Source organism: Zingiber officinale, chromosome 7A (genome assembly GCF_018446385.1).
Source record: "Zingiber officinale cultivar Zhangliang chromosome 7A, Zo_v1.1, whole genome shotgun sequence".
In the NCBI taxonomy this organism is placed as follows: domain Eukaryota; kingdom Viridiplantae; phylum Streptophyta; class Magnoliopsida; order Zingiberales; family Zingiberaceae; genus Zingiber; species Zingiber officinale.
In genome coordinates this window covers 117,191,650-117,211,487 of record NC_055998.1, presented here as the reverse complement: position 1 = coordinate 117,211,487, position 19,838 = coordinate 117,191,650, and the positions used below count along the sequence as shown (strand labels likewise).

Here is a 19,838-nt window from a genome sequence, read left to right as displayed (position 1 = left end):
AACGGATGCGCACAACACGAGGGATTGTCGAAGCCTTCCCTTCGTGGCTAATCCCGTTCCCAGGAATGCCGAACGACGGTCTCCTCCCATCGACAGGAGACAAAGGACCCATGAAGCCGACCGGACCCGCACCGAGAGGCGACATCAACAGACGCCCGATCGGCATCGATCTCCAAGGCAGGAGAATCGCCGAGCGTCAAGAGAACGATCCCGGCCGTCCGCTCGGGAAGAAGAGAATAGAAGCAATACTGCCCGAGGCGAGATCAACGTTATTGCTGGTGGGCCGACCGGAGGAGACTCCAACCGAGCCAGAAAGGCGGGCGTCCGGCAACTACAGATCCACGCAGTTGGTTGTAGCCAAGAGCGGGCAAGTGGACCGGAAATCACTTTCGGGCCCGGAGACTTAGAAGGAATAGAAGTGCCCCACGACGACGCTCTGCTCATTAAAGCGGTAATAGCAAATTACACTATTCACCGCATATTTGTTGACACAGGGAGCTCGGCCAACATTATATTCAAGAAGGCGTTCGATCAGCTGCAAATTGATCGAGCCGAGCTGCTGCCCATGACAACGCCGCTCTACGGGTTCACGGGTAACGAAGTGCAGCCAGTCGGACAAATACGGCTGGCTATCTCACTGGGAGAAGAGCCGCTCAGGAGGACGCGAACAGCAAACTTCGTGGTGGTGGACTCTCCCTCATCATACAACGTCATTTTGGGACGACCGGCGCTCAGCGAGTTCCGGGCGGTCGTCTCCACCTTCCACCAGAAGATCAAGTTCCCCGTGGAAGACAAAGTAGGAGAAGTACGTGGAGACCAGCTAGCAGCTCGGCGGTGCTATATAGAGATGATCCGAGTAGAAGCCTGTTCCGCTCGGAAGGCGCCCCGGATCGAGGTACACGCCATAACCGAGAAACCTCCTGCTTTAATTTATGATGAAAAGGAGGAGGTTCAGATTCATCCGACCCGATCGGATGCCACGACTTTTATCGCCTCTGATCTGGAGGAGGAGCAGAAGGAGGAGCTGATCCAATGCCTCCAACGAAATCATGATGTCTTCGTCTGGTCGACACATGAGTTGCCCGGAATTTCGCCGAGCATAGCGCAGCATGAGTTGCATGTCCGACCGGACGCTCGGCCAGTGAAGCAGAGAAAAAGGGATTTCAGTGCCGAGCAGAATGCCATCATCCGGGCGGAAGTAGAGAAACTTCTGGAGGCCAAGTGCAGTTCCCGAGCTGGCTGGCTAATGTAGTATTAGTCTCCAAGCCGGGCGGCAAGTGGAGAGTCTGCATCGACTTTCGGGACTTAAACAAAGCATGCCCCAAAGATTTTTATCCCCTGCCCCGGATAGATCAGCTGGTGGACTCTACGGCCGGCTGCGAATTAATTTGTATGCTCGACGCCTACCAAGGCTATCATCAAGTGCCGCTCGCCCGGGAAGATCAAGAAAAAGTAAGCTTCGTAACGGCCGACGGCACATATTGCTATAATGTGATGCCGTTCGGATTGAAGAATGCCGGGGCCACCTATCAACGCTTGATGAACAAAGTGTTCAGGGAGCAGATCGGGCGGAATCTGGAAGTTTATGTGGACGACATTCTTATCAAGTCCGCCCGAGCGGCCGATCTCTTCAAGGACATGGAAGAAACCTTCCGAATGCTGCGCAAATATGGAGTCAAGCTAAATCCCCAAAAGTGCCTGTTCGGAGCAAAAGGAGGGCGTTTCTTGGGGTACATAGTGACCGAGCGGGGAATCGAAGCCAATCCCAGCAAGGTGAAAGTTCTGCAAGACATGCCGCCTCCAAGAAATACAAGGGAAGTGCAGCGGTTGACCGGTCGGATAACTGCTTTGTCCATATTCATCTCCAAAACCGCCGACCGGAGCCTACCATTCTTCAAGATCCTCCGCAAGGCTACTAAGTTCCAGTGGGATGAAGAATGTGATCGAGCGTTCGGAGAATTGAAAACATATCTCAATTCTCTACCTATACTAGCCAAGCCGATCGGGGGTGAGTCACTTTATATTTATCTGTCTTCAACTGAGCATGTTGTAGGCTCAGCACTTATGAGGGCGAGCGGCGAAGAGCAGCCGGTGTATTTTCTGAGCCACATTTTAAAAGATGCTGAATCTCGTTACACCGGGCTCGAGAAGTTGGCCTTTGCTTTGATTCTAGCCGCTCGGCGCCTTCGACCATATTTCTTGGCTCACACCATCATTGTCCGGACGAACAACCCACTAGGAAGAGTGCTGTTGAATCCAGAAGCGTCCGGACGGCTCATCAAATGGACGACGGAACTAAGTGAATTTGACATCCAATACCAGCCCCGCTCGGCGATCAAAGCGCAATCCTTGGCTGATTTTGTGACCGAAGTGCAAAAGCCAGAGCCGGAAGCTCTGTGGAGAATATATGTGGATGGGTCTTCCACTCGGCTCAGAAGTGGGATTGGAATATTGCTGCTATCGCCTCAAGAAGAAAAGATGCACTTATCCGTCCGGCTGGATTACAAAGCTACCAACAATGAAGCAGAGTTTGAGGCCCTCATAGCCGGATTACAGGCAGCACGGCATGTGGGAGCCGGTCGGGTGACACTTTATTCAGATTCACAGTTGGCCGCTCAGCAACTATCTGGCACCTTTGAAATCAACAGCGCTCGGCTTAAACTCTACGCTGAGGCCTTTGAAAAACTCAAAGCTAATTTCCGCGAGGTTCTCATTCAGAAGATTCCCCGAACGGAGAACCAGGCGGCCGATGAGTTGGCCAAACTAGCAAGTTCTATAACGCCGGTCATTATCCCGAAGCCAATTGAACAAGTATCTTTGGTGGCACATGTTGACCGGATGGAAGGCCTCATGTTTCCGGACGACTGGAGGACACCCATCATGGAGTTTTTGCGCTCGGGCACCATTTCTGCCGATCGGGAAGAAGCCCAGCTGCTCAGGAGGAGGGCCGGTCGGTTCACACTCATCGGCGATCAGCTCTACAAGAAGGCTTTCTCTCGCCCGCTGTTGAAGTGTGTGAGCTCGGAAGACTCGGCTTACATCCTCCAAGAGGTACATCAAGGATCGTGTGGAGGACATCCGGGCGGACGATCACTAGCCAAGAAGATTTTGCTAGCTGGATACTTTTGGCCGACCTTACAAATGGACGCCGCTCAGACAGTATCTACGTGCCTTTCATGCCAGAAGTATCACAACTTCTCGCACCGACCGGCAGAGGAGATGAAGACATCAACCGTTTCATGTCCGTTCGATCAATGGGGAATGGATATTGTGGGTCCATTTCCGATGGCGACCGGGCAGAGGAAATTTTTGCTGGTAGCGGTCGATTATTTTTCCAAGTGGGTGGAGGCCGAGCCACTAGCCAGGATCACCGAGCAGATGGTCAAAAAATTCATCTGGCAACACATCATCTGTAGGTTCGGTATCCCTCGCCGATTGGTTTCCGACAATGGGCGGCAATTCACAGGGAAGGTGCTAGAAGATTGGTGCAAAAGCTACAGCATCGAGCAACACTTCACGTCCGTGGCTTACCCCCAAAGCAACGGTCAAGCCGAAGTAGCCAACCGGGAAATTCTCCGTATTCTGCGCGCTCGGCTCGACCACGTGGGAGGAAGTTGGCCGGATGAAGTGCCGGGCGTTTTATGGGCCATCCGGACGACTCCTAAGGAAGCAACGGGCGTCACACCTTTTCATCTGGTGTACGGCGGCGAAGCAGTCATTCCGGTTGAAGTCGGCGTCGAGTCCGTCCGGGTCCAATTGTACGATGAAGGCAACGCCGATCGGAGGAACATGGAGCTGGATTTGATTGACGAGGAGCGAGCCAAGGCATCCGTTCGGCTGATGGCATACCGTCAACGAATGAAGCAAAACTACAACCGCCGCGTCATTCCCCGATCATTCCAGGTCGGCGACCTTGTCTGGAAGAAAGTCAAACCGGTCGGCGACGTCGGCAAGCTTGAAGCTCCGTGGGCAGGTCCCTTCAAAATCATCGAAAAGCTCCGCTCGGGTGCGTATTATTTGGAGGATGAGGACGGTCGGCAGTTGGATAGACCGTGGAGCGCGAACCACCTCCAGCCTTACCGGGCGGGATGAAAGGTGTACCACTGTAAATCATCCCGTGTACTTTTTTCGACTGAATACTGGAAATGCAGAAATGAAGAATCAAGAGAACAAATATAAGGCATTGTCAACAACAAACGAAGGCCCCGCGTCGTTCGGCCGGAGGTAAATTATCCGAGCCAAAATGCTCGACGAAGCAGACCCTGAGCCGTTCGGCCAGGAGTACGTTCTCCAAGCTAGGTGAAAGGTGCGCTAAATATAAATTTATATACTTTTTGGTCGCTTATGTACTTGTGATGCAGGAAGCAAAAAGATGAAAACACTGTAACGCCCACCCTTCTTATCCAAGGGCGGCGCTACGATCTTATACTACTTACGTACATGCTTTAGTTATACTATAACAGCGGAAAATTTTAAATCATTCCTTTTATTTAAATAAGCATGATATCACATATTCTGATTAGTTCGAATGTGCATATATTGATCATATAACTAAAAATATTAATTTGTCCGAATCATTCTTGCCGAGCCACCACCACACACATCACTATCTGCTCCTCCTGCTGCTCCGTCGTTCCGAATATCCGTCCCCCATATCTGCGGTACAAGGAAAGTAAGCTATGAGCACTCATGGCTCAGTAAGTTCCTTTCCTACTCACTAAAACTGAATTCATATCATTGCATATCAATATCATGCGAGGTATCATAAGCATACGACATACAAGGGTATCATATTCATATTCATATAATATCACATGACATTATATCTAATCATCAGATAATTCAAGCACATATGTAGGCAATGCATCATGAATTTGAAAACTTATACTTATAAGTACTTGAAATTAATATCATCATTAGAGGGGATCCCGGTTTGTACCACATACATAATGCGCGCGCTTCATAGGTAGGTCCAAGGTAGCAAGTCTTGAACCCTACCATGCATACATACTAGGCCCGAGTCTTACTCCATCGACCTAGGGCATTCAGAGGCCCATTACTTACGAGGCCCGAGTCTTACTCCATCGATCCCGGGGCGTTTACGGAGCCCACCCTTGGTACAAACCATACAAAAAAAATAACTTATCATGCATAACTATCATATCGTGTCCCTAACAATCTTTCATGCATTTCTTTTTTTTTCATTTCTTTTCATTATGTATAGCATTTCCTATGCTATAACATATCATTACGTAACATAATTTCATTTCTTCTCATTATGTATAGCATTTCCTATGCTATAACATATCATGGCATATTACGTAACATAATTTCATTTCTTCTCATTATGTATAGCATTTCCTATGCTATAACATATCATGGCATATTACATAACATAATTTCATTTCTTCTCATTATGTATAGCATTTCCTATGCTATAACATATCATGGCATATTACGTAACATAATTTCATTTCTTCTCTTTATGTATAGCATTTCCTATGCTATAACATATCATAGCATATTACATAACATAATTTCATTTCTTCTCATTATGTATAACATTTCCTATGCTATAACATATCATGGCATATTATGTAACATAATTTCATTTCTTCTCATTATGTATAGCATTTCCTATGCTATAACATATCATGGCATATTACGTAACATAATTTCATTTCTTTTCATTATGTATAGCATTTCCTATGCTATAACATATCATGGCATATTACATAACATAATTTCATTTCTTCTCATTATGTATAGCATTTCCTAGGTTTCTTTCCCTTTTTCTTTTATTTTCCTTCATGGCCAAAACCTACCAGTCCTTAAGCTAGGTTTCTTAAGTGGCCTAAAGCATGGAAAGCCTAAGTAAATATCATGGCAAAAGTTACTAAGAACATCATACACAAAATTGGATCATAAACAAGCTAGGACTCTTGTGATCTTACATGTCTTATATCATGTAACTAATTTTCTACATTCCAATTAAACATGAGAGCATTAATCAACTTTCATATCATAATATCACAGAGGTCTTGAGCATATTAATATTTTTGTTTAGGCTAATCTAAGCTATCCCTTTTATCATGGCCGAAAAACCCTAAAAAGAGTTCATGAGTTTCTAGCAATGTGAACACCCTTTAAGAAACTTTATATCCTATCATAGGAGCATGTTTAGTCTTTCTAACCCTTAACCTTTTTGGTCCGAAGCATACAAGTGAGTTTTCTTTTGGTTCCAATTAATTTCCAAGCAAGAAAACCATAGAAAGGTCCTTAGCATTTCATAGAAGGAACCTTGCACTAGTTTGGTTAGACTATAATCTTCCTAGCCTCTTTAAAATATTTTTGGTTAAATCCTAGGGTTAGATACTCCTCCGATCATACATCATATCAGTATAAAATCATGGAAAAGAATCCTTCTACATAGTATAGAAAATCTTATCATGAAATGAGGTCTTGTTTAAATCATCTTAGATTTGAAAACCTTTTCTTTAGCCGAATTTTCTTAAATTCTTTCCTAGGTTTTCTAATCCTTATAAATCTGAAAATCACATAAAAACCTTGTACCACAGGTGAGGGGAAGCTTACCTTCTTTGCTTAAGTTTCCTAGAGTTGAGAACTTGCTTGTGGACCTTTCTTCCTTGCTTGCTTTGCTCGGCACCAATGGAGGAAGAAGTGGCTAGGTCTTTTGGTGGAGAGGAGGAGGAAGAAGAGGAGGCTTCTTCCTCTTGTGTTGCTCGGCAACAAAAAGAAAGAAAGAAAAGAGGGAGTGTCTCGGCACCTCTAGGAGAAGAGGAGGAGAGTGAGTTGAGGATGAAGCCACCCCTCCATGCCTATTTATACTAAAATGAGGGGAGGAAAACTTGACTTGATTCATCCTCCTTATTTATTTCTCCTCTTTAATGATAAGAATATTCTAGAGAAATGCTTCTTGAGTTCTCTCTTTTCTTTCCTTTAATTTCTCTCTTTTCTTTCCTTTAATTAAAATTCCTATCTCTCCTCTTACAATATCCTCTCCTATCACACTTGGTTAACATATGCATGCATCCACAAGAGAACCAAGGATCAAAACTTGGTTATGTATATTTTTACTTCTTTTTACTTCCTTTTCCTTTTAAGTAAAAAGAATCCTTTCTTATTCTTAACTACTTAGTCCTTTCTCTTTTTATCAATAATTCTCCTATCCCCTTTGATATCCTATACATGTTCCTTACAAGAGGTCCAAGGTTCAATCCTATTTCTCTTCTAACATATTATTGATATTCTTTTGTACATAATAATTCATATATCACCATATTATGCATTATGCATAAATATTTCATACACATATATATTATCTCATATTCCTTCCTTTTGTTTACATTAATTCCATGTATTATAAATATAGATGATTTATATTCTCAACTTTATTTTCTTTCATAAAGTTTTAATCATCTAAATCCTTCCCATCTTAATATTCAACTTAGAATATTTACACCTTCTTTTCACTACCTTCAAACTCTCATTATCCTTACTTTCTTATCTAGGCTTTCTAGGGGTGTTACAAACACATTGAGTATTCTCCGATGAGCGGCTTACCGTTCGGCAGGGGCGTATGGATTATCTGAGCCAAGCGCCCGAATAACGAAGGCCCCCCGAGCCGATCGGCCTGGAGGTTTATATATTTAAACTTGTAAGCGAATGACCCGTGCTGTTCAGCTGGGCATAAATATTTTTCGAACGCGTGATATGATATGAAGGCCAAGGTCGCTCGACCTGGTAAGGAGTTAGCCTTGAAGGCCGTCTAGCCCAGACGTTAAACCGTAGAGCCGCGCCGACCGGCTATAAATATCCGCACCGACGAGCTCCGTCGTTAAAGATCGAGAGACGAGCCGGCGTCTATAAATCCCCGAGCGGAAAACCGACGAGCTCCGTCGTTAAAGATCGAGAGCCGCGCCGACCGGCTATAAATAACCGCGCCGTCGAGCACCGACGTTAAATATCGAGAGACGAGCCGGCGTCTATAAATCCCCGAGCGGAAGACCGACGAGCCCCGTCGTTAAACATCGAGAGCCGCGCCGACCGGCTATAAATATCCGCGCCGACGAGCTCCGTCGTTAAAGATCGAGAGACGAGCCGGCGTCTATAAATCCCCGAGCGGAAAACCGTCTCGCCCAGACGTTAAACCGTAGAGCCGCGCCGACCGGCTATAAATATCCTCGCCGACGAGCTCCGTCGTTAAAGATCGAGAGACGAGCCGGCGTCTATAAATCCCCGAGCGGAAGACCGACGAGCCCCGTCGTTAAACATCGAGAGCCGTGCCGACCGGCTATAAATATCCGCGCCGACGAGCTCCGTCGTTAAAGATCGAGAGACGAGCCGTCTATAAACTCACTCGGAAACCGACGAGCCCCGTCGTTAAACATCGAGAGCCCCGACCGGCTATAAATATCCGCGACGAGCTCCGTCATTAAAGATCGAGAGACGCCGGTGTCTATAAATCCCGAGCGGAAAACCGACGAGCTCGCGTTAAAGATCGAGAGCCGCTACGACCGGCCGCGCCCTCGAGCACCGACGTTAAATATCGAGACGAGCCGGCTATAAATCCGAGCGGAAAACCGACGAGCCCCGTCGTTAAACATCGAGAGCCGCGCCGACCGGCTATAAATATCCGCGCCGACGAGCTCCGTCGTTAAAGATCGAGAGACGAGCCGGCATCTATAAATCCCCGAGCGGAAACCCGACGAGCCCCGTCGTTAAACATCGAGAGCCGCGCCGACCGGCAATAAATAACCGCGCCGTCGAGCTCCGACGTTAAAAATCGAGAGACGAGCCGGCGTCTATAAATCTCCGAGTGGAAGACCGTCTAGCCCAGACGTTAAACCGCAGAGCCGCGCCGACCGGCTATAAATATCCGCGCTGACGAGCTCCGTCGTTAAAGATCGAGAGACGAGCCGGCGTCTATAAACCCTCCGAGCGGAAGACCGTCTAGCCCAGACGTTAAACCGCAGAGCCGCGCCGACCGACTATAAATATCCTCGCCGACGAGCTCCGTCGTTAAAGAACGAGAGATGAGCCGACGTCTATAAACCCTCAGAGCGGAAGACCGTCTAGCCCAGACGTTAAACCGTAGAGCCGCGCCGACCGGCTATAAATATCCGTGTTGACGAGCCCCGTCGTTAAAGATCGAGAGACGAGCCGGCGTCTATAAATAATCCGAGCGGACTAACCGTCGAGCTCCGACGTTAAACATCGAGAGACGTGCCGGCGTCTATAAATAATCCGAGCGGAGTATCGTCGACACTGCAATTATCCGTCGATATTGTTAGACCGACGCTAAGTTCCGCTCAGACTCAAGGTATAAAGGTTCTGATCGGCTTATAACGAGCGATTCTTGCAACACCGAATGATATTCGGCCGAACGGAGGGGCTGGGGAAAACACTTGCAAGAATGCACCTCGAAGGCCAAAGGTGTGATAGTAGACGAGCAGGCAGCACAGGTGTTAGCAAGGGGATAGTGCAAAAAGATAGAGTACACGAAAGGAAAGCATTTCATTGAAATTAAAACCTTAGGCCGAGTGGCCTAAGTACAAAAAGATTCATGTTCAGCCGAGCGGCGAAATTACAAGAATTACTCGATGTAGTCGTAGAGGTCCCTCGGAATGTTGCTCAGGAGCTCCACCTGATCGCCGGCTGGAATATTGGTGGACTCCGGAAGAAGGCCCTTCGACTTCAAATAGGTCATAGTGGCCGTAATGGCCAAGTCGAAAGCTGAGTACATCCGCTCGCAAATTTTCTCCGAGAACTCGGGCGATCGGATATGGCTTTGTCGGAGAGCGGCAACTCGGCTCGGCTCGGCATCCTGGTATTCTTTGAAGGTCGCCTGGGAGCTTGTGAGGGCCTCATTCAGATGTTCAATCTTCTCCGCATCGGCCGAGCGGCCTGCCTTCTCCCGGTCGAGCTGCTCCGTCAGCTCCTTTATTTTCAGCTCCAGGCCCCGGGCCTCCACGTTTTTCTTCTCCAGGTCGGAGATGGCTGTGTTCTTCCGAGTGGTGGCCAGAGTTATCTTTGTGTCAAGCGACTTGACTTGTCGCTCGGACTCGGCTAGGGCGTGGGCCTGGTCAGCTGTTTTCTTCTGCTCAGCGGCCAGCAGAGTTTGAGCTTTCTTCAGCTCTTTTTGCAGCTCGGAGTAGGAAGGGCCTTGGGAGCCGCTCGGACCGCCTGCCGCCTTTAGTTGCCTTATCTCCTCGTCCGCCATAGCCAGGCGGTTGGAAACTGCTATCTCTTCCACCCATCTCTGAAGCAAGAAGGCGCAGTTGTTAAAAGCCGAGCGGAAATATTCAGGCAAAACTTCAACAAACTTACCCCCGTAGCCGCTTGCATGTGGCTGTTGGCTAAGTTCCGGAGGGGGATCATTGCTACGCGCGCCCGAGCGTCGGCCCACATCTCGGCGAGGGGCCCTTTCAAAGTAATGGTGTGCTCGGGCACGGTTGGCCGGTCGGGTTCTGGTAGCAACTCTTCAGTTGGAAGATGAAGAGTAACCCGTATTGTGCGGCCGTGACCAGGGATCGCCTGACCGGGATCAGAAGCTGGCGCAGAAAACCGCGAATGGATGGTCGAGCGTTGGACTGAACGGTGAGCAGGGGGGAGAGTGTCGACCGGAGTGGCCTCAACCGGAGCAGTCAGCTCGTCCCAGTCAGATGGCGTCCGGTCGGACGAAATGGTCTCGGGCACAGGCGCCTTGCCTTTAGCAGTCACGGCGGCCCGGTCGGAGGGTTGGACCGCGGAGGTAGCCGAGCGCAGCGGAGTCTCCACCCGCCGCCTCTTTTGCAGTGGCTGTTCCTCCTCCCGAACGGACCCTTCCTCGGGGGCCGTTGGTTCCCGGGAGGGGGTAGCTCTGCTGGCCACCTGCTGTTGAGAGGCCTGAGCGGCCGATTCAGCCGGGGTGCCGCTCTTGGCCGCCGCGGCCTCCAGCGCCGCTGCCTTTCTCTTCAGAACGCCGGCCATCAACGAGTCCATGACGATATCAGCTGCATGAAAAGAAGAAGAAATCAGTTAGCAATTAAAGCAAATGCCCAAGCAAAATTCTTACCGAAGCCGGTCGGAAGTGGGGTCCGTATAGGACTCAGCCCAAAAATGTATATCACTCCCTCGTGAAGAAGTTTGTTGATGTCAAGCCGCAGACCGGCTAGTACATTGGCAGCGTGAAGATAATCTGGTCGGGTCTTGAATTTCTTCAACTCGGGAGGAGGAGGCAGACTGACCTGCCACTGGGTCGGGAAGTTCGGCTGATTGGGCATGCGGATGTAGAAATAATAGTCCTTCCAATGTTTATTGGAGGTGGGTAGTTTGTTGAAGAAGACCAGACCGGGCCGAGCTTGGAACATAAAGGTGCCCGGCTCGGCTTGCTTAGGGTAGTAGAAATAAAAGAAGACCTCCGGTCGGAGGGGGATGTTGTGAATCTTGAACAAAACAACAACGCCACAGAGGAGACGGAAGGTATTGGGTACTAAGCTGCCGAGCGGCACACCAAAATAATTACAGACATCTACTATGAAGGGATGTACAGGAAACCGCAGACCGGCGGTAAACTGGTCGCGAAAGACACAGAAACCGCCGCGCGGCGGTCTGTGTGGCCGAGCGGCGGGACCAGCTAGGCGAACTTCGAAATCCTCGGGGATTTCGAAATTCTCAGCCAAAATATCAAAATCCCGTTGTTCGAAACGGGACCGCATGGTAGTATACCATGGGCCTGGGGATTGTTCTTCGGGATGAGAAGAACTGGCCATGAGCCGGACAGAAGAAATCAAAAAAGAAGTTTCAAAGACCAAGAAAAGGAGTTGCAAAGACTGGAGCTAGGGGAAGAAATGCGAATTAGATACCGGAAAGGAAGAAGGAAGATCTAAAACCTTACTAAGGGGAGAGGGATCGAGGAAAGGCGCCGAAGAGCGTCAAAGGGCAGAAACAAGATCGCCGGAGCTCCAAAGCGCAGAGGGCAACAGTAGAGGTAATGGAGGCGAGTAAAGGTGAGAAGGAAGCGAAGGATTTATAGGGTGAGGGCCGGGCGGCCTCCACCGTCGGATCCAGGTCACGGAAATCAAAGCATGCATCTAGCCGTTTATTTCGAATTGCTTCGATCACATCAAAATATCATGCCACTGCCTCCGTACTCTGATGGCATTGCTCCACGTGGCAGTCAATCATTCGGAGCATTTAATGAAGGTATGATCAACCTTGATGTCGAAGATTGGCGCAGAACGCGAGGAGATCCGGTGAAGGCCATCATCGATTCATTCAAGGATATCTCTACGGCTGACCGGGCGGAGAGTATTAGCATGGATTAGCCGTTCGGCTAGACTCACAGTCCAGTCAGTCGGACTATTCGTCTCCTTCGACTAGACTTGAAGGGGAGGCAAGTGATCCGGCAGTAAGAATGGGGGACCCCATTTAGCAGAGTCAACGCCACGTGGAGGTCACTGGAGCAGCCGCCCATCCGGGGAGAGTATGGTCCGACCGGATGGACGACCGTAGACGGCCGGTCCGACCGGACTGCCGGCCGACCGATGGAACCGAATACCCGGATGGGTCCGGCCGGCTCACACTTATGGTTGGAAGGCATCCTGTCAAATCGGGGTTCCGACGCTCAGTTGAAAAGGTCATGGACCGAGCTGACCTTTTGACCGACCACAGTCATAAAGCACCCCTGTTTATTAGTCTCCACAAAGCACAAGTAAACCACTGCGGATGTCCGGCCGGATGTTGAGGGAGCTGTCAGCCCGGACGATAAGTTTGGAGCAAGGGAAAAGGACAGGAGACTTCTTTCTCTGACAACTGGTAGGTTTCACGTGTGTGCCATGCTCCAAATCTTGTGACAGGGGATTCTGCTGTCCCATCAAGGGCGTGCTTTGATTGTAATGATATGGGTCAGGTAAGCTTTCTGACAGCCGCATACCTAGGAAGGGACAGAGGACACGTATGCACCTCGGTACACGTGCCCAAACCCTTCACAGCTCTATATAAAGAGCCTCAGACTTCGTCGCCAGAGGACTTTTTGGGGGGAGGTATTTGGAGACACTGGGAGCCACCTTGTTTATCGTAATTTACCTGACTTGAGCGTCGGAGGGTCGCCGCCGGGAACGCCCTTCCTGGCCCGACTTCTGTGCAGGTTAGCCGGAGCATCGCGCCACCGGTTGGAGATCTACATCAGCGAGTCGGAAAGCGCCACGTGCCCAGCGTCTGTTGGCTTCTGGTTCGGACAAGATCATCGCTGTTGCTCGATCGGCACTCACCACTCACTCTCCGCTCTGCCCAACACTCATCACACTCGCTTCATTCGCTGCTCTGGCCCGCGCTCACCATCCGCGTTTTGCTCATCCCTATTGCCCGGTTGAGATTTTTTGATTGCCAGGTCGGCATTATTCGATTGTCCGATCATAATTTACTATAGATCGATCGATATTTTCTCAATCGCGTATTTGATACTACTCGTCCATCGTCTTTCGACCCACTCAGCATTTTTCGATTACCTGGTCGACATTGTTTTGATTACCAGGTCGGCATTTTTTCGATCGCCAGGTTGGCATTTTTCGATTGCTAGATCAACATTTTTTCGATTGCCCGGTCAGTATTGTGCAGCCGCTCGGCCGTGATTTACTGTCGCTCAGTCGATATTTTTCTTGGTTGTGCTTATGGTTCTTCTCGTCCATCATTCTCTCTATTGCCCGACCCTGATTTATTGTCGCTCGGTTGGCATTTTTCCGGTCGCGCTTACGACTCTGCTCGTCTATCATTCTCTCTATTGCTCGATCGTGATTTACTGTTGCTCTATTAGTACTTTTTCGGTCGTGCCCTCAGAACCCTTTGCTCGTCGTCTTTCGACTCGCTCGACATTCTCCCTATGGCCTGGTCAACATTCACCTCATTCATCGTTCGCATCTCACTCGTCGCTCTACCCAGCTCTCATCGTTCGCATCTCACTCGTCACTCTGCCCAACGCTCATCGTTCGCATCCCACTCGTTGCTCTACCTGGCGCTCATCGTTCACATCTCACTCGTCGCTCTGCCAGGTGTCTACCATTCGTGGTTATTCGTTTGATGTTATACGACAGGCCTAACGATCTGACTCTATATTCATGAGGGATTTTGCTTTTCGTTTGGCTGGGTCTAGTCAGTCGGACTTACACCTCCTTCGACTAGACTTGAAGGGGAGGCTTGTAATGTCGATATAATTTAAGGGCAAAGGAGAAATTAGGAAGAGGAGGAAGGGTAATTTGGTTATTACACTATTTAGGGCTTAAGAGGGGGGCTAGGTTTTTTCCTTCTTCGTGGAAATTCTTCACTACCACCACAGTAGATAGAGCCGTCAATTTGGGTTGGGCCCATCGGGTTGGCCCGCCCCGCCAAACAATTTAAGCGGGTTGGGTTAGAATTTTATCAACCCAAGTCCGCCGTGGCCCGACCCGCCTAGGCCCGCGACCCGCGTGGGACGGCCCGCTCAGGCTTGGGTTGGCCCGTGGATTGAAAAACACATGTAAGATAAGTTTTAAGCCAATTTATTATCTTTCTTTGTTATAATTTTGAAATAAAAATAGTATTTTTCATCCAACATAAGTATTCGTTTGTTTTTATTTATATTTAAAATACATGTTTATGTATATATTTAATTATAGAAAACTTTTTCGAAGTAAAATATTGAAGATATGAAATATTTTTTAATTTTTTAAAAAATTTTTGATGGGCCCGCGGGTTGGCCCGCCAAACCCGCAACCCGCCTTAGAATGGGTTGAGTTGGAAATTTCCCAACCCGCCAAGTTGGCGGGTTGGCCCGCCCCGTCCCGCCAAATAGTTAGCCCGCCACGGGCCGACCCGCCCCGCCACGGGTTGACCCGTCTGACAGCTCTAACAGTAGAGGGGACGCCACCTTCATCGGCACCGTCTCCCTCGTCGCCGGCGAGCCACCCCCCTTCTCTTATACTCTCCCATTCCTACGGTCGACAGGCGCTTCTGGTCACCATCTCCTCTCCTCTTTCGACACTGACGCCGCCTTCCCTTCTCCCTCTTCACGCCACCGCTGTCGTGGCTGCCGCTTTCTCCCCCGTCGCCGAGCGGCACCGCCACCTCTTCGTGCCTTGGCTGCCACACAGACGCCCATGAGGACGCCGCTGCATCTTCCTTTCTCTCCTCCAGGGCGACGTCGTTGAGGTCGCCACAACTGTCGCGCTGCCGCCCTCCTAGCCGACGCCTCCTTCTCCCCTCTCAGCCCCAACACCGGAGCTGCCTTCTTCCTTTAATCCACAACCAGCATAAGAAGGAAGGTCTTCTTCTTTGAAGGGGCCGTTGCCTTTGGGAGGAGAAAGGGCTTTGGGTTCTTCCGTTGCTGGGAAAACCCGCACGACATTGCACTGGCATCGTCTCACCCTCACCCACAACGTCAGCCTTGCCGCCTCCTACCTCTTCCCTCTCCCTTGGCACATCGGCGCCCACAACAGCCGACTGTCGCCCTTCGAATCGCCGAACAACCAAGCGCTGCCTCACCAGCGGTCTCCTCCAGGACGCCACAACATTGCCTCTCTTATTGCCTCATCGTAGGCCACCTCCCGACCGTCCGCATTGTCGTGTGCCTTCGATGTGGGTCGACCCTCTAGGCCCTCGTCGCCAGTGGATTCCGATTTGATCGTGCTCCATCTCTGCTGTGTTCCGGCCTTCGAGATGAGGCTGCATTCCGATCCTCGCATCGTTGTCTTATTTGGGCATATTCGTTGTATCCTAACCTGCGTATCGATTTCATATCCCGACCTACGTGCCGATTTCATATCCCGGTCGGCATGACATGACGAGGTTCCGGCTTGCATGTTGTCTTCCAGATCTAGGTCATGCTCGATTAGGTGCCGTCAGATCTAGCTGGTCATCCGACTTATTCATCTACGCTTCCGGGTCACAACAACTCGAGTAACGTTCCATCCGAGGGCGTCTCCTTGGGTCAGGGTACGTTCTTCGTTCATATTCTATATGTATGTCATTATTTTATGTCTTAGTCTATTACTTATATACTCGTTGGATCTGGCTCGAGCATCGGGGTACTAGGGATCGGGGCGACCCAGTCGCTGGCTGCAGATAGCGTTGACCAGAGGACTTTTGACGACTTGGTCAACATAGAAGACATCTTAGCATACCTCCCTCGGGTCATCGTGATTCGATCAATATTTCATCCATCTCACTCGACAGTCCGTCTGACTCAGATTCCGGACATGATCATTAACCATCAGACTTTGCTTTACTGTCTTGATATATTGAAGAAGCATTACAACTAAGAAACATAATACAAGATTAAGTGGGGAGTATATATAAAGCTACAAGATTTGCTAGGATGAAACTTGTTGCAATGCAAATAATTCGAAGTCCATGTTCTCGATTACGATTGTGGTGTTCATCTGCATGTTGCTTTGCAAAGTTCTATTGTTGTCCTCTGATCTCCCTTGTTCATATGCAGGCATATTCATGTTCTGCTGCTGATAACTTGAAACTAGCCGAGTCTCTGCTCCATATTCCTCCACAGAATTCACTGGAAAGAGAGAAGGGAAATCCAATAAGTAATACGTTCATAATAGAGTTTTAATTTCAGAACAAAATTATAATAACGAAGAGAAGATCACTTTGTGTGGCAAAGCATCCATTATACGCCACTCCATTAGCTTTGTTCAACTGATCATTCATCTGCAACTGCCCTTGATAAAGGCACTGTTTCTCTTCAACTTTGCAAGTCCTTGCATGCTTTGTAGTTGCCTTCCACATCTTCTCGGACATACCTTTTCCTAGAATCTGAATCATCACCATCATTCACTTTGGTTAAAATTAAAGCCTTTGTAGAGAAAGATTTAGACATTTCAGCTTACGTTTCTGAGACGCTTTGGATCTTTGTCCATTAGCCTCACGAACTCTTCCACTGTTCTTACTTTTGCATTGTCCAACCTCACGTGGAATGCTCCATCTTTGCCGATCTTCTTCAATCTCCACACTTCATCATTAGGCATCGGTGGATAATGTTTCTTATATGCTGTTAAACATGAAACTTAATCATTAGATATCTGAACGGATTGAAATTTAGTTGGAGCTAGGTGGCGTTCAATCACCTTCACCGCGACGATCCAGGACTTTGAAAGGTTTGGTCGTTGCTTCCTTAATCCTTGCCCCTCCGCCATTGCCATAGCAAACCCTCGCACCCAGCACGAATTTCCCAGTTCTCACCCACCTCGAGTTGTCTGAGAACTCAACTTCTTGAAACGTCGCCATGCCTCCGGACAGCACCGCCGTGCATTCTCCGACGAGCAACGGCGGCTTTCCATCTCTCTGTTTCACGAGGTTGCTGTTGAACTCGTCTGCCGTCCAGTCTTCCTCTTTCTGTGAGGGGAAATTCCCATTGAGAACCACAATCTCTACCTTCATAGTCTTCGAGGGAGAAAAGACCGGAGTTTCTTTAGTCATGGCATCGACAAGCTTGACTTGCAGAGGCTTGTCGTCTCTGTTCCGTATCTTGCATTTGGTGTAGATGTGCGTTGACATTTGATCTACGAACATGAGTTCCAGGCTTGCTACTGGCGGCTGTTTCTCCATAAGCAAATGGTTAGATCTGGGGGGAGCAACTGACGACAGAGGCCGTTGCAGTGCGACCACGAACTGATCGAACTTCTGCTGAACCACCTCACGCACCTGCACTTTGTCAATTTGTTCAGCACAAGATCTGAACAAAAAATAAAAATACCACAAATGTTCTGATTTAGTGCATACATACCACATTTCGAAGCATCGGTTCTAACATGCTGCAAAAACTCTGCGCAGATCTGCTCGTGCTCATCTCCTCTCTGCACAAGTTGGAACCCATCCGTCTGAGCATGGCCGCCGTATTGCTATCCTCGTTGCCCTTGAGCTGCATATCTACGCAAAGGCTTTGGATCGCCATTAGTCAACGAGCTTGAGGGATCGATGCTTCATTTCGGGGGCAATGGCTGGCTTAATTTATATGGCGAGTTGGAGTAAGCTGGCGCGTAACGCGCGATGATATCCGCGGCAGTTGGGAGGTTGATTCGCTGTGTGTGCATGGAAAGTGGTTGGAAGGTTGGAGTTTGACTCTTGGGAAGTCAAGTCGGGAGGAAGATGGCTTGTAACTGTGGAGGGCTCAAGTCAAACACCAAACACTCAGCATGTCAACGGTTAATCTTCGGTACTATATAAGATTGATGAGAAATTTCTGTAAGATGGGAGCTTCCATGAAATATCAAAATGTAACATTTTGTCGACCAACTCAAATAAAAGCACCTAAATGAGCTTGGTCCCATGCAACGTTAATCATATATTGCATCATTGCCGACCTTAGGTTTGACATATCAAAAAAAGCAGATATTTGATGTGGGAATATAAATCTAGATGTGACGTGGTCCAGTCAAAGGTATGGATCAATAGTTAAGTAAAAATAGAGGTTAAAGTGATCATCGACTTCTCTAGCTGAGTCACTCATGATTTACCCTTTACATAGTTTGGTGAGCCGCTACTTCGGTAAATATGGATAATGTAGTCATTACTTTTCCCCTCCGAAAGATCATAGTAATATAGTTATTTATCCCAAAAGATATGAATAGTGTACCAATTTCATCTGGAGGATGTGGACAATATTAGTGTTCATCTTGGAGCACGTGGGGCATGAGAAGATATAGTTGTAGCTCTATAAAAAGACTCCCGCTCCCACATGCGCAGCTATGTGGACACAACCATTTGGACGCTTTGATTATTCCATCGCTTTCATCTTCCTTTAACTCTTGTGCTAACGTGAGCATCGGAGTGATTACGCCGAGTCCAGTCTCAGTACTCATTCTAACACCTTTGTTGAGTTGTCTGTAAGATTTTCGTGCAACCCCCTCACCATCATGTCACCTACTATCTTCTTCGTGATAGTTGCTTTTTGGTGACTCATTAAATTGCAGTCTCAAATATGTTCAAATTGGTGTCTGTGAGAATCACCTAAACTGAGACGTTGAGATGGTGGAACTTGGGAGAAATGTTGAGGATCCCAGCTACTTTGCAGGTGATGTTGCTCAAGGTGAAACTATCACCATGGCACAAGGATGACTTTTTTTCACTTGGTTTCACTTGGTTTACGGAGGAGAATCATTGGTTCTGATTGAAGTTGGTATGGAGATAGCTTGGATACAAACTTATGATTCCAATAACTTCGATAAACGACTATTGAAGCTAGATTTGATCAATGAAATTTAGAAAAGGCAGCATTTTGACCTGTGCCTTAACTCAATGGATGTGCCAGACTTACAACAAGAGAGTTATCTCACGTACTTTCCAAGTCAACAATTTTGTCTGGAAGAAGATCAAACCCGTGGACGATGTGGGAAAGCTAGAAGCTTAGTGGGGAGGACCATATCAGGTAACTCGCCATCTAAGCTCGAGAGCATACTACCTAAAAGATTTGGTTGGTAAAGAGTCTGACCGACCATGGTCGACTATGCATTTGTGGCCCTATCACACTTAAGGACCTCGGGTGTTTTTTTAATTTTCTATTTTGTCTCAAGTATTTATCTGTTTTGTATCTACCTTTGCCTCCTTTTGCAGTAAATAACTTTTCATTTCCGAAACGCCGAGTCCAAGCATGTTCCCATGAGATCAAATACAAGTGTGCTCCCACTCGGTCGAATTTAAACGTGCTTTTGCCCACCAAGTTCAAGCATGCTCTCATGTGATTGAGTCCAAACATGCTCCCACGAGCTAAGTCCAAGCATGTTCCTACCTGATCAAGTCCAAGCGTTCTCCCAGCAAACACGTCCAAGCGTACTCCCACATGACCAAGTCCA

General features: G+C 48.3%; 1 protein-coding gene across 1 annotated transcript; it reads right to left on the bottom strand.

Moving 5' to 3' along the window:
* Positions 1-16,233: 16,233 nt before the first annotated feature.
* LOC122000407 (calmodulin-binding protein 60 D-like) lies at positions 16,234-17,965 on the bottom strand. Its single transcript, XM_042554819.1, has 5 exons — positions 17,774-17,965; positions 17,115-17,691; positions 16,878-17,038; positions 16,638-16,803; positions 16,234-16,546 (listed from the first exon to the last, which is right to left on the bottom strand). The coding sequence occupies exons 1-5, from the start codon at positions 17,939-17,941 to the stop codon at positions 16,347-16,349; spliced, it is 1,272 nt and encodes a 423-aa protein (XP_042410753.1). The 5' UTR covers positions 17,942-17,965; the 3' UTR covers positions 16,234-16,346.
* Positions 17,966-19,838: the final 1,873 nt, after the last annotated feature.

Bases quoted from the DNA above. Each gene is read 5' to 3' on its own strand.
- LOC122000407 (XM_042554819.1), bottom strand. From the start codon at position 17,941: ATGGCGATCCAAAGCCTTTGCGTAGATATGCAGCTCAAGGGCAACGAG. The intron at 17,692-17,773 runs GTATGTATGCAC...GACAAAGTGCAG, and splicing joins AACCGATGCTTCGAAATGTG to GTGCGTGAGGTGGTTCAGCA. The intron at 17,039-17,114 runs GTGATTGAACGC...CATGTTTAACAG, and splicing joins CCTGGATCGTCGCGGTGAAG to CATATAAGAAACATTATCCA.